Genomic DNA, 15448 nt, shown 5'->3' on the forward strand with positions numbered 1-15448 from the left:
GATTTTAACGCACACTCCTCATTCTGGGGAAGTGAGCATACTGATTCCAGGGGTCAGCTCATCGAGGATTTTATTCTTTCGAATAACATATGTTTAATGAATACGGGAAAAGCTACGTACTGCTGCCCCAGCTCTGGAAAAATGACCTGCCTCGATTTAGCATTTGCATCACCATCTGTTTTTAATGATTTTATTTGGGATGTTTTAGATGACCCCTGGGGAAGTGATCACTTACCTACGGTTTTAAAACTAACACCAGCTACATTCATCCTCCCTACGAAGCCACGGCGATGGAAAACTCACCTCGCCGATTGGGCACTTTTCAGAACGAAGGCCACACTAGAAAAAGAATATGCCGAAACCCTTACTATAGAAGAACTAAATGAAAAATTTGTCACATGCTTAATATCTGCAGCAATAGAAGCCATCCCACAAACGTCTGAAATTGCACGAAAAACAATAAAGTTTGGTGGTCAAATGAATGCTCATTGGCTAAAAAGCAGCAAAACAATGCTTGGGGCAACCTTCCAGATATCCCACTGCAGGAAACTTGCTCATCTTCAAAAGTGCTAGAGCCAAAGCACGATACATTAGACGCGACGCAACGCAGAAAGGGCATCATGGCAAAAGTACATATCCTCCATAAACAGCTCAATATCATCAAAGAAAATGTGGGAGCAGGTGCGGAAATTCACAGGAAATTTTACTCCATTCACATTTCCAATGCTAACAACACCCGGTACTCAAACAACATTAGAAGAGCAGGCCAACATATTGGGTGCGCATTTTTCCACAGTTTCAAGCTCATCCCACTACACACACACACATTTCAAAAGCACAAAACAATACTAGAAAAACAAAAACTGCCCTTTGGAACAAGCATACATGAAGACTACAATCAGCTTATTACAATGCAGGAACTAAACACAGTACTAACATCCGGTAAAATGACAGCACCAGGCCCAGACAATATACATTATGCCATGCTTGCTCACCTCTCTGAGACTGCCATAGAGGCTCTCCTAAAAGTTTTCAATAAAATATGGATGAGTGGAGAAATCCCCCATGCATGTAAAGAAGCAATCATAGTACCCTTCCTAAAACCTGGCAAACCACCAACTAGCCCCACCAGTTACAGGCCAATAGCACTCACTAGCTGCGTAGCAAAATCATTCGAAAGCATTCTAAACATCAGAGTAACCTTCATACATCAGTCTCAGCAACTTAGATATCCACCAATGCGGGTTTAAAAAGACATGTTCCACAACCGATCACCTTGTACGCTTTGAGAACACAGTCCGGGAAGCGTTCATCCACAACCAACACTGTATCGGGGTCTTCTTCGACCTGGAGAAGGCTTACGATACCACGTGGTGGTTCGGTATCCTCTGTGACCTAGCGTACCTAGGTATCCGCTGTAGGATGCTGAGCTGTTTGAGCGACTTCCTGACCAATCGCACGTTCAGAGTCCGCCTAGGCGCAACCTTCTCCACGACTTTTATCCAAGAAACTGGTGTACCCCGAGGGTGCATCCTCAGCACGACCTTATTTGTCATCGAAATGAACTCCATAGGAAAAATAATCCCAAAATCCATAATGTACTCAGTTCACGTAGACGACCTCCAAATAGCATGCACGTCTTCAGCATACCTACCTGTGAGCGGCAGATACAAATAACAATAAATAAACTGGCTACCTGGTCAGATAAAAACGGATTTAGATTTTCCCCTCAGAAAACGGTAGCGGTTCTGTTCTCTTGGAGACGAGGCCTACAGGCCGATCCCACACTATATTTAAACCAACCCCACTACCTGTCAAACAAGAGCATAAATTCATAGGGATAACTTTCGATAAAAAGCTCACTTTCTTGCCACATATAAACAGCTTAAAGAAAAAAGCTTCCCAGGCCCTCAATGTGCTGAAAATACTATCAAGAAAAAGCTAGGGGTCTGATAGGGCTTCCCTGTTACATATATATAGTTATCTGGTCCGCTCTAAGTTAGACTATGGGTCCATAGTATATGGCTCAGCAAGACCGTCCTACATAAAACGACTGGATCCTGTCCGCAATCTTGGTTTAAGGTTGTCTTCCGGTGCTTACAGAACTTTCCCAATAGCAAGTCTGTATGTGGAAACTAATGAACCTTCCTTAGAAGATCGAAGAACCGCACTAACTTGTACATACATCCTCAAAATCCTTTCTCAGCCCAAACATCTCTGTTACCCAATTGTCACGAAATGCCCACCCCGGATACTCTTCAACAACAGGCCCCATGCAATTAAGCCGTTGCTCTTGCGCTTCGAAGAAAAATGTCAAGCTCTGAACATACTAAATGCAATCAAAAATATTGCCCCAAGACACGAAGCCGTGGTACACTCTCCCCACAGTGTGTGACGCCACACTAACACGCCTCAGGAAAACCTGTACACCACATGACCATATAATACAATAATATCTAGCACTACAACAAAAATACAGAAATTATACTGCATTTTATACTGATGGGTCAAAAACTCATGCTCATGTAGGAAGCGCAGTAATACAAGAAAAAAATAAAAATGCATTACGACTGCCCTCATGTGCTACAGTGTTCACCGCTGAGTGTTATACCATTTGTGTTGCGGTACAGAAAATAACAAATGAAAACATCAAAAACAGCACCATTTATACAGATTCACTGAGCGTCCTTACAGCGTCAAACTCCAAAAATGCCACGGAGCCACTGATAGGGAGCATCATACACAATATAGTAAAGGTCACAGCACAAAAACATGTTATAAAATTTTGCTGAGTTCCCAGTCACTTCACTTCACTTCACTTCACTTTATTTTCCTTAAAGACCCTTTTCCAGGGTGTTACATAAGGGGTGGGGTTTACAAAATGCAGGAATCAACAGTGCTTGAAAATGATGATGAACATGTTATGGCAGCAATATTATGGGGAAGGCCGTTCCAGTCAGCTGCTGCACGAGAAAAAAATGAGTTGGCAAAAACAGTGGTACGGCCACGTGGACGCAAAACTTGAAGAGAATGACCGATGCGATGGGACCTGCGTTGTGGAAGTGCGCAAATGTATGGTTCTTGTTTTAGTGGTGAATAAAAGAACTTGTGAAACAGGACAAGACTGGCTATGCGACGGCGACTAGAAAGATTAGCTAGACCTGACTGAGATTTGAGGGATGATATGCTCACGTCGTACGAGTATGAGGAGTGAATGAATCTGATAGCCCTGTTTTGAACAGCTTCGATAGCGTGTGTTAAATATTCTTGATGAGGGCTCCAGATGGGTGATGCGTATTCAAGTTTAGTTCTAACGAATGAGATGTACGCTTGTAGTCTTACGTGTTGTGGGGCTTCCCGTAGGTGACGTTTTAAGAAACCTAGTGTTTTATTAGCAGATGATATTAGGTTACTCACGTGCAAACGCCAAGATAAATCATTAGAAATGGTGACTCCTAAGTATTTATGACTGGACGAGGTCAACTGGGTTATTGCAAACTGTGTATTTGAAAACAAGAGGATTTCGACGGCGGTGAAAGGACATGCACTTGCATTTGTTAGAGTTGAGCATCATCATCCACTGGGAGCACCAGTCTTGCACATGGCGCAGGTCTGCCTGAAGGGATTCTTGGTCAGAATGGTTAGTCACTGAGCGATAAATGACGCAATCATCGGCGAACAAGCGGATGTGACAAGAGACATGCTGGGGTAAATCATTAATGTATATGAGGAATAACAAAGGACCGAGAACAGAACCCTGTGGGACGCCAGAGGTTACAGGAAGCGGGTTGGAAAGTTGGTTATTAATGACGACGGACTGAGAGCGATGCGTGAGGAAAGCTTTAATCCATGCAATTATGTTCGGATGTAGGTTCAGCTGGGAGAGTTTAAGAAGCAAGCGTTGATGAGGTACTTTGTCGAAAGCCTTAGCGAAATCTAGGAAAATGGAGTCAGTTTGTTGGTTAGTATCAAGGTTGGCGTGAATATCATGTAGAAAAATGGCTAGTTGGTATTAGGGACAATGAGAGAGCCGACATGTGTGCTGCACAAGCCAGAACCATGGAAATAAAACATGTGAATTTGCCTCCTAGGGATTACATGAAGTTAGTACGTAGCAAACTAAGAGCCAAATGGCGAGCTTCCTGGGAAAATGAAGGAAACAACAAGCTGCATACTGTAAAGCCCATTTTAAAAGAATGGAAATCAAGCCGCCATCAAGAGCGTTTTATCGAAGTAATTGTATGTCGTTTACGCATAGGTCACACACAGATCAAACATAGCTTCTTATTAACAAATAAAGTCAAACCTGTGTGTGAAATGTGTGGTGAGAAGCTCACGGTAAATCATTTTAATTTCTTGTTCGCATCTCGAAGAACTGAGAAAAACATTTTTTACGGTATTTTACAATGAACACATTCCATTTCATCCCGCATTGCTTTTAGGCGAGCAAACACTTGTAGAGTTTTCACTTGTTTGTAAGTTTCTAAAGAAAGCCAATGTTTTAAATCTATTATAATGTAACCTCTATACACTTGACATAACATCACCTAACCTTGTGTTTGGCGCATGATAGCCATAGTTGCTTATGCGCCATTAAACCCCATATAACTAACGAACATTATACATCTCATGAAACGGCCAACAGCATTTTCCTCAGAAATGTCTCATCGCTACCCACATAGGCACACGAAGAACTGTTGCTCCAGTTTCCACACAAAATACAGATTCTTTCTTCTATTTTTACGATCGCCATTGTAAAATAAAACTACATTACGAACTGAAAGGAACTTCTTTCAACCTTGTAAAATGTCAATGAATCTTTTTTTTTCTATGGCCATTATTAAATTACGGTTCAGTGTGCACATGTGCTGATGCCGATTAGATGTCAGTATCAACATACAGTCGTCGTGCGTTGTCTGAAGCTTCCCTCCGCTACAGGTATCCCTTTTCGAGCGCTAGGTATACAACAAATGCACAAAATTAGCTGCGACCATAGTTTCCTAACATTAGTTCGTTCCTTCATTTCATTTATCAGCAATCATTCCTCGGTAGCGAAAGCGGCGTCCAAGCCTGTGGATAGCGTACACTGTGCACTGCTGGCCTCGATGTCGAAGGCGATACCGACTGGTGAAAAACACGCCAAATATTAACAAGAAAGATAATGCTACAGCTTACTGCACAAGAGAGCAGATCTATTTCTCCGCCGCGGTGGCTCAATGGTTATGGTGCTAGGCTGCTGACCCGAAAGACACGGGTTCGATCCCGGCCGCGGCGGTCGAAATTCTATGGAGGAGAAATTCTAGAGGCCCGTGTACTGTGCGATGTCAGTGCACGTTAAAGAACACCAGGTGGTCGAAATTTCCGGAGCCCTTCCCTACGGCGTCTCTCATAGCCTGAGTCACTCTGGGACGTTAAACCCCATAAACTAAACCAAACCTATTTTTGTTCGATTTGGGCGCATCTCCTTAAACACAAACTGTGCAAATGAAACGCAGGCTGATGGCACCGTAGAGGTGACGCGCCTGGAGCTATTCAAGCTCATGCAGCGCTATGCCGCGGGCTTTCAAAAGCACGGCTTGGCACCCGGTGACCGAGTGTGCGTCCACGTCGGTACGAGCGTCGACAACTTCGCTGCTATGTGGGGCTGCGTCTTCGCCGGAGCAAGCATCGTGCTGGCCAAGACGTCACTCACTGAACGTAAGTCAGCAGCATGAAACATTAGCCACTTTGTTTGTTTATTGATACTGTCAACCCTTTGAAGGGTCATTACAGGTGTGGTAGGAAAAAAAAAGACAGCAAAAATACCAACAAATCTGTCATCAAGCGCATTGTACACGTAACAAGTCATTAAAGAGGACGAGAGAAGTATACACAGTGCCCTATTACATTGTAGAAGAGAGCAACAAAAAACATAATCACGCACACTCAAGAGCATCTACACAGTAAAACACTATATAAAGACACGAAACACAATACACGGACTTAACTCAGTCATGTTAGCACACCGCGCTCCCGGAATAAATAAGTCTAAATTAACCAAAAATGCACTGAGCGAAGAAGATTGAACTACGGAATCGGGAAGCATGTTCCATTCTTTTATTGCTCTGGGGCAGAAACTATATTTAAATGCATCGTTACGAGTTACTGGAGGCGGAATATACATGCTATGGCTATGTCTAGATGATTCATTAGAACGAATGTCGAAATAATCGGTCCTATTGATTTTAATTGCGTTACTGATAATAAGGAATAGAAACTTGAGCCTGTCGAATTTGGTCCTTAATTCTAACTTGGGAAGGTCTGCAAGGTGACACAGCTCTGAGGGGGAGTGAACTCGGCGATATTTATTAAATATGAATCGAGAGGCTAACCTCTGAATCCTTTCTAGTTTGTTATTGCGTGTGAGGATCCCAGACAATTTTAGCGTATTCAATTATAGGTCTGACCAGTGTTCTATAAGCCAAGTTTTTAATTTCAGGAGTTGTACTATGTAAGTTGCGCCTCAGACTCCACAGCACTTTATTAGCCTTATTGCATGTTTCCTCTACGTGCCTATTCCATCTAAAATCGCTAGTAAATATTAGTCCCAAATACTTGTGTTCATCTACCCTTCCGAGCACATTGTCACGAATATGGTAAGGAAATTCTAAGGTAGTTTTTTTCCTAGTGGTAGACATACAAACAGATTTCGAGGGATTAATGGTCATTTGCCAGTCATCGCACCATTTAGTAATATTGTCTAGGCTATGTTGTATGTTCATTTGATCACTGGGAGAATTTATTCTATTGTAAATGACACAATCGTCGGCGAATAATCTTATAGGGACAGAAACAAGGCTTGGCAAATCATTAATAAAAATAAGAAATAAAAGCGGTCCAAGGACACTGCCCTTTGTAGTTTAGACGCGTGTTCCGAAGCTTGTTATTTGATATATATTTATTTTTATTTGTTCTTGGCGCGGGGCATCTGAAACACATGACATGAATACTACAGAAGGAGGCCCCAAGTGAATAACCACTAAGGGAACGCAGAATAAAAATCCACGCTTAATAAAAACTCAGAATTTATGCAACAAAATTAGGATTACACGTATATATATTAATCGTAAAATTAAATAGTGATATAGGAACTTATGAACAAATTTGTTGACTACACAGAGAAAATAAAATTATACAAAACAATGCAAACAACAATTACAGATGCACGAATACCATAGGCTCAGAATAACAAAGATAAAAAGAACGTTACACCTGTTCTAGGGCAAAATAGAATGCTGATTAGCAGAAATAGAGAATAATTGGCATAAGGGCTTGAACTTGAAGTACGTCGGCAAAGCGTCGTTAAGTAAATAATGGTTATAAATATTCTCGAAGACAGTGGACTCGGTGATTCGTCCTTCAATGATTGATGAAAATTGCGAGAAGTGCGTAGTGGTTTAATGTCAGTTGGTAAAGAATTCCAAACAGAAATCACTGAAAAGGACACTAATTGCTTAGCATAGTACCAACTTTTTCAAGTATATTATCATGTCTAGTAAACAATGTTATAACTGTATTTTAGAGATGTGGTGGATCGATGCAATAACAAGTTCAAATTATGGGCCCGATATATAAGCACTGCTAATTAATGCTTGGTTGGAAGGTCTAACGGCAGAAGTCCTTTCGTCGAAACGTTGGCTTACCGCCCTGAGGCTCCGCACTCTCTTGATCACATTGTGTTGGCAGAATAGATTGCACGCACACACCTGTGCAGGTTATGAGAGAATGGCCACTATAAGTGCTTGACGGTAGTCAAGTCATCGAAGCCAAGGGGCACAGGAAATATTTTTTGTGGTGTTTATCAATTGGAGTTAACGTAATCACTTAAAGATAACTTATTACACAGCAGAAGAAAAAACAACTACATGCAACTTCGCGTCCGGTGCTCTACCAACTGAGCTACGGCTGTCCTAACTTCTGCTTTCAGACCTAACCTTGAGTGTTTACCAGCGCCACCCTCGTCCATAACGGGGGACATAGATTACCATTGATCTGTGAGTCGGTCCTTCTGTATGAGGTCAAAAGTGATTATATGAATAGGTTAGATTTTTCAAGTGCCGAGGAGCCGAATGGTGAATGTTATATGTATTTCACGGTCCATAACAAGACTGAAAGCTATAGAGCTTAATATACTTACGGGTTCTAAATGTTATGCAAATTCCAAAAGCGATTTCAGATATTCTAAATTTGATGTGGCGTCAGATTGAATTTACAATCGAGTGCAACCGCAACAACTGTAACAGTGCTTGATACGTTATTACCATGGGTATTAGCAGCTACCTCGGAGGATCTAAATATTTTTTCGAGGTAGTCGTTATGCATCTGTCCTATTGCTTTTTCCTTTATATTTTTTTCTATATTTCCATCATTTACTTTCCTGGGCTTCCCCCGCAATCAGTGAAGAATTTGCCCGCGCTGTTCTTTCGATGCAGTTCGTAGAACTAGCTTTTACGCTACCGCAAGCATAAAAGGTAGGGATGATGTTGACCATGTAATCGACAGGGAAACATATTTGCGGCTAGGAGATAGATTGGAAGATAGACCCCTATTTGCAGAGAGGTACTTACTTACAAAGTATAATAATAATCCATTTATTTTCCATCAAAGATTGGGGAGGCGAGGCAAAAAGCTGCGATAGCAGCTTGACAAGTCCTCGTCCCCTACAAAGCAGCAGCTGTACACGCCGACAACCCGACACATCTTATATCGAATAATGAAAACAGGAAAAAAATAAGAGAAACAAAAACAGATATATATGATAAAGTATAGAATGTACTGCTCGTACAATAAAAAAGGAAAAAAAATGTACGACTTGCAAACCAGAGACATCGGCAGGATTCGGTGCATTGGGGAATGGAGAGGGAAGGAAACGGGCTATGGCCGGTGACGATGGAGCAGGACTCGTTTGTCGGAGCACAGCCGTGAGTCGTGACCTGCGCTACCTAACAAGTGGTGTAACGCCCGAATGAAGGAAGCGTTTTAGGAAATAAAACTGAACTTAGCTGCCTATAGGAATTTGTAAGCATGCGTCCAAGTCCCCTATTTTAGATCCGCTTATAATCGCCTGCTGTCAGTACAATGAAAAGGGAAACAGCTATAATGCGATGCGTGGTCTCTAATATGTGACACAGAACACAAAAAGGAGAAAAGGTGGTGTTAGCGAGCTGAAGAAACTTTGAGAGCATAAGGAGTGTGGAAACGTAAGAGACTGCCCTGGGGTGTGATGTAGACCACTACTTTCAAGAGCAGTGCAGGTCCTTTTTAAAAAAGTCTCATAACAAAACCCACCCCACTTTTTTTCCTTTCTTTTAATTTCGATAACTTTTGCGCCACCGAATGAAGCCAGGTGACGTGGTGACGTGGTTTGGTTACTAGCTTCGTATTTTTGCACTTAGTAGACAAGACGGTATAATAGGATATCCACTAACAATGGACTTAAGGGCGGGGTCTTAGGTAGGAAGGCCACACAGCGTCAGATACTTGGCGCATGTTGCGCTGTACCCGCCATGTGGCTGTCTAGCTGCGGCACTTTGGTGCTGAGCACGAGATGACAGGTTCTACAGCGACCGCGAGAGCATAACTTCTATTGAGATGAGCTTGTACTCATATTTCTGTGGGAGTTGAGAATTCCATACAATAAAAATTTCTCCAAAACGGTCTACTACGCCTTCTTTTCGCCTTGTAGTTTGGGTTAGGCCATCGCCCTATTGTGCACTTACAGTATGGTAGGCACGCAAGTTGCCCACTTCCTTCTGAAGGCCTGGATGCATGACTGACGCAGGTTTAGCTGCATGCTCTCTAACCTGGCGTTTTGATAGAGGTATAGTGCAGCTGCTAATTACGCCTTCGGCTAGTGGATTTGCAGTTACTGATCCCGATCGGACAACTCCTCCGAAAATGAAGTTGAGAACGACCAATTGTGCTCGGTGCTTTGTGGGTCGTGTTCAAGACGCGCTCTCAGGGACCAGCTAAAGCCACATGACATGTGGAGTATTGAAGCAGCTTGTGAGACAGCAACGAAGTAGGTTCATAGGCTTCGAGTTCAATCAAAATAAAGTATAGTTGCAGACGTTACCCGTTTCCTTGGGGACCGGCTGCGTGCTCATTACGTGCAAATCTTGCATGTTGTCAGCCTCAGGTAGTCTGTGTAAATGTCTAGGCATTTCTACCGGGCGCTGTTTTGCATTGCCATCCAATGACTTTAGTTGAACGAGCGAACATTTTAAGAGTGCGGATCTTAAGTTCTCATTACTGCGACGTCGGAATTTTACATGGTGAGATCTTGCAACGCCACCTAAATCAGCGCGCCTCCCTTGCTTATGCGTGACGAGTGGCAGCTGAATAATCAACTTCAACCAGCAGTATTAAATGTGCACACCTAAGGCCGATTCGACTTGTGATGCCATGGTATCGTATGCCTGCCTCGCAGCGTATGAAATAGTCCATGCCCAGTGGTGATGTCTTTTCTTTTTTCATGTCTCAAGGAGAGCTACGCTACCAGCTCAGCGACAGCGACTGCACGCACGTTCTCACGGAGCCCGCTTTTGCTGAGAAGACCACTAAGGCTGTGAATTCTTTGCCAATCAAGGTAAGCTGAAGGTGTCCGAATTGGTACCTCACGTTATTTCTCGTATCACGTAAGATTACTTACCCACTATTCACAACTATTTGAAAAAATTTTATTAACCTGAAGGCGAGCATCAATTACTAGCTAAACCTCATGGTATGGATACGAGATGGATCAGGGCGTAAACTCTCTTGATGTCATCTAAATTGGATAGGCCAGCCCCTTCTAGCTTAGCTGCAATGAAGGATCTGCCGACATGTTTTCTTAATTTTATGTTTGAAGTCATGTCTGGTCACGAGCCCTGCTGGATACAAATCAACTGCATACCAAGCAGAACGATTTACGGAAACAATACCAAAAATACGCGGGCAGAATGAAACTGCCCCAAAACACTGTTCTTTTGCTGGACTGATGGGAGAGCCACAGAACGTCTACTTGAAGACCAGCGCTAAAGGACCAACGAAAGCGAAGACGACACAGGCGCTACGCTCGTGTCGTCTTCTCTTTCGTTGGTCCTTTGTCTGCTTAGCTCTGGTCTTCAAGATGAATTCTAACTCACCAAATACAGCGTGCTGTTGAACGACTACTGGTGTACTGCATTATTTTTATTTCGCCTTGGGCATGAGCTCCCCTGCTTTATTTTGTCAGGTTCTTCATAAGCGCCGATACCTAATTAACCATGCAACTATAGAAAATGTGTATGCATTTCGCTTTCCATTGACTACTCTAGATGAACTGATGAACGTGAAAAATAACTGCCGCTATCTCTTAATGCATAAAGCCACCACCTATGTGAAGCTTCGAGGCGATAAATCTCTCGCCCCGCACGCCCCGCACTGCACCGCATCGCACCAGACCACACCACATTACACCACCCTAACCCACACCAGCGGTACGTTGTTCGTCGCTGCTGGTTTGGAATAACACCTTAATAAAACCTGTTTGCCGAGATAGTGTGCGAGGGGCAACGCGCTCTCTATGCAAGTGTAGCTTTGCCGAAAACATTCTTGCTTCGACAGGAGACGGGTATTCGATATAAGAAACTCTGAACCGACCGATTTCCGCGTTTTGATTGCTGTAACTAAAAACAGCTTAATCGCTGCGTCAAGCGCTACTTATGAGGTAACTCTGATAAGTAATTAGGGTTCCCCAGAAACTGGTTCGAATCACCACATCACCATTGTTGTCACGTAATCCTAGGTATAGACTTTTTCTGGACAGAATTAAATGGCCATCAAACAACCTGAATCCTAGCGTCCCCAGATGTATGCAGAGAGGTTCCATTTAAACTAGAGGGAGCTAAAACGATTTAGAATTCTTTGCTCAACAGTCTTTCAGCCACAACCGTTTAAGTGAGAACTAAATCTACGCTAATCGCATAGTTCAAATTGGTAACGGGCACCACAGCTACAGATTCGCTTTGTTAATTTGTGTATAGAGCTCAAGTAAAGGCACCTTGTCATGCTATAGTTTTACAAGATAGAAAGCTGGGCTAGTCGGGGGCTGTTCATGATGAAATTTTATTCATTATTCATTAATTTTATTTCTACTTTTGCTATACAAATTACCAAAACACTGACTGAACCCATAGCCAGAGGCTAGTGTTGGGTTCAGAAATAAAATATATGAAGGCAATGACACAGCACTTGTGAAAAATTAAAAGCACAAAATCACGGCGAAAGACCGAAATACATCATACAACAAGGAAAAAATAAAATAATGTGCGTTTTACAGCAGAATGAAAAAAATCTTTGAAATGAAAAAAAAAACGCAAGCTGTACAAGCACCGAGAAAAGGAGGACACAGAACAAAGGCCGTTGTCACTACTGGTTTATTGGAAAGGACATGATTGCTTAAATATGAAACGACATGACAAAGTAATCGTGAAAAAGAAAAAAAAAATCGTAATCTCCAGGGGTATCCTATTTATTTTCTTGATAACGACAGTGATGGTGCGCTGATGCAATCACCGTTCGGGGTGCTGTGAAATGCTTCCAACACATCTCCGGTATGTTGTTGCGGGTGACAAAAAAGCACTTGGGTTTCCTCAAAGCAAAGGCGACAGTTTCTCCCTTCGGGGCCGTTCTCAGCCCTTGAAGATGAGCTATTGCTTTTATTCCAAGGAGAATGTTCAGACAATGTCCAGTCTGGTCTATATATACGCATATGCAAAACGGACACATCGCACTTACTTCACTCTGTTTAATCTTGCAGAACCGGGAATCGCGACCAACGTTTTCTTTCTTTGCACAAAGTGCGGTCAAGCTCCTATGGGGCGTAAAAGGCTCCTGTACCATCATAGTTGTTTTACCTCTTGATTTAACCGACGAGATAATTGGTTTATAATTTATAACAGCATATTTCTTTGAGTTTTCATTGGACAGTATTACCAGCAGGAGTATGCGGGATTAACATGTAACTAATATTTAAAATCTGATATCTGGAAGCAGGTGCGTAAGCCTGTACCACCTTCAGTCTGTACCCGTTGTTAAGCCTAATTACGAGAAGTGCCACCCTGTTGTTAATAATGCAGAGTTCCTCTAAGTCGCCAGTAATATCCCGGTTGATGAGGAATTCCGCACCCACTTCTTGTCTGTCCACTAATCCATGATAGCGTAGTACCTGCCAAGTCCTTGGCAGTGTATATGCTTCTTCTGTCCTCCAAGCCTCACTAAGCCCTATGACATTCCATTTTATACCCGCTAGCTCCTCGAACAGAATTGCTACTATAACCTCAATGGTTAAGATTTCATTGTTAAATGTAGCCAGGTTCAGTATCAACGGCACCGCTTACGCCATTATAAGTGTTTGTAATAAATATTTCGTAACGACCCAAGCAAGGACGTCTTCAAGAGCCTTGATAGCAAACAGGGAGTTAATAATTATCTGTATAAGAAGTCTCAACCAAACGCAGAAGAGGTGGTCCGATTAAAGCAGCACTACTGCGAATAGAGCTTACAATGGAGGTGCAGCTATATGGAGACGCAGCAGGCACACATTCGATCCACTTCGCCTTCTATACGCAGCTATTACTTTGTGGATGCAATTTGGTTTTATGGTTTTATGGGGTTTAACGTCCCAAAGCGACTAAGGCTATGAGAGATTTATTTGAAAAAAATAAAAATAAAACTACTATAGGGAATTCTTTCACGTTGACCGGCACAAAAATACAGGTCAGCATAAAAGAATGCCTTTTTGAGAGCCTTGGAAAAGGACGTCCGTGTTCAAACCAGTATATGAAAGCAAAGTAGTGGGTTTTCAACACGAAAGCTTAGTACCCTCAAGTCGGAAAAAATTGTCCGGCGTCGGTGTTGGCGCCCGTTTGAACCCAATCAACGGGAGCGCCCGAAGCAACCGGCTGTTCCGGAAACTTAAGTAGGCCTGCCAGGTTACGTCTCCTTGCGTGATCACAAAATACTCACCGGATTGTGATCACACCACGATGGCAGGTGTCACATTAATGACTGGTCGTGAAAGGCTGCCTGGAAAGAGCCACCTGGTTCTCACAAGCCCCTTCGGTGGCAGCATCTGTCATCGCAGGGCAGTGGCACTTCGCTTAACCGCTGAACCAGGAAGGGTATGGGAACTCCCAATGAACTATGAATGTAGAGTAGATGACTAATTCCGAATAAATGGGCATTAGTTCATTAACGCTATCGTGTAATTCCTTAAGGGCGGCACTTAAATGTGCTCTCTAGTGTTTCTGAGCATAACTAATTTGCTTTCCTTGGTACCATAGACGTCAGGGCTTCGGGCACAGTGCAGCCCTTAATACGTAAGTGTATAGTCTAGCTCTTCATGCTTAGAGCTTACGTGGAACTCCCGTTACATTTATCGTTTATGCGGATTTTCTTTAATTACCTTGTAAGCTGTCTGCAAATTATTCACGACGTGCCGCTTTCTTTCGCCGAGTAATATTTTTATGAACAGGAAGTCGCATATTAAGAACTAAAAGTGCACAGGCACACAGGCCTGCTTTTTTCGTTTCTCCACTAAACTCACCAACGGGACCCGTAAAGGGAATAAGGAAACAAAGGCGCTGTGATTAAAGGGCATGGCCCAGAGATTTCTTATAATGATATCAACTATTTTACATTCGTCGCGCAGGGCCTGTTCACCATGGGCCCAGCAGAAGGCTTCGTGTCTACGGTTCCCTTTCGAGACCTGGACGAAGAACTCTTTCGTGAGGTACCCATCCAGGATCCCAGAGAATACATGCTTTACATCAGCTACACATCAGGCACCACGGGCCTTCCCAAGGGAGTTATCGGTACCCACTACGACCTCGTGGGCAACATATACACTGAAAGGTACGGGGATGGACACTTATGCGTGCAGTGTTTAACGCAAGGAATTGGGCTGCATAACAAACCAGTGCATAATCAATGGACCGAGGCCAACTATAACACTAAATAAAAAGCTGTACAGTTTACGCTTCTTCATGTAGATTTTCACTAACGCGAATAGGGTTATCAGTAAGTGACGTTTGCTCTTTTCAATGTGCATGGCCACAATAGGAATAGAAAGTGCGTGATCTTTGCAAAAGTAAATATTGGTTTGGTTTATATGGGTTCAATGTCCCAAAGCAACTCAGGCTATGAGGGACGCCGTAGTTAAGGGCTCCGGAAATTTCGACCACCTGGGGTTCTTTAACGTGCACTGGCGTCGCACAGTATACGGGCCTCCATCGAAACTTGAACGCCGCGGCTGAGATCGAACCGCGTCTTTCGGGTCAGCAGCCGAGCGCCATAACCATTGAGCCACCATGGCGGCTGCAACAGTGAAAGCAGAACGCCATCAATGTTGCGATGTTCTGCTTAACCGTCTTAACGTGAGGGTTTT

General features: G+C 43.1%; 1 protein-coding gene across 7 annotated transcripts in view; it reads left to right on the plus strand.

Annotated features, from left to right (window-relative positions):
• Positions 1 to 15448, plus strand: part of LOC149360284 (luciferin 4-monooxygenase-like) — a 41888-nt gene that overhangs the window by 18572 nt on the left and 7868 nt on the right. For 6 of the 7 annotated variants that reach the window (XM_089572238.1, XM_089572236.1, XM_089572242.1 and 3 more), the window contains 3 exons: positions 5496 to 5697; positions 10524 to 10627; positions 14714 to 14916. In XM_089572238.1, coding sequence (XP_089428364.1) covers positions 5496 to 5697; positions 10524 to 10627; positions 14714 to 14916 — 509 coding nt within the window. The remainder of the gene's footprint in view (positions 1 to 5495; positions 5698 to 10523; positions 10628 to 14713; positions 14917 to 15448) is intronic. The other variant, XM_089572243.1, reaches the window with a different exon arrangement.

This window comes from Amblyomma mixtum, chromosome 2 (assembly GCF_055824585.1).
Source record: "Amblyomma mixtum isolate Tamu chromosome 2, ASM5582458v1, whole genome shotgun sequence".
Taxonomy (NCBI): Eukaryota; Metazoa; Arthropoda; class Arachnida; order Ixodida; family Ixodidae; genus Amblyomma; species Amblyomma mixtum.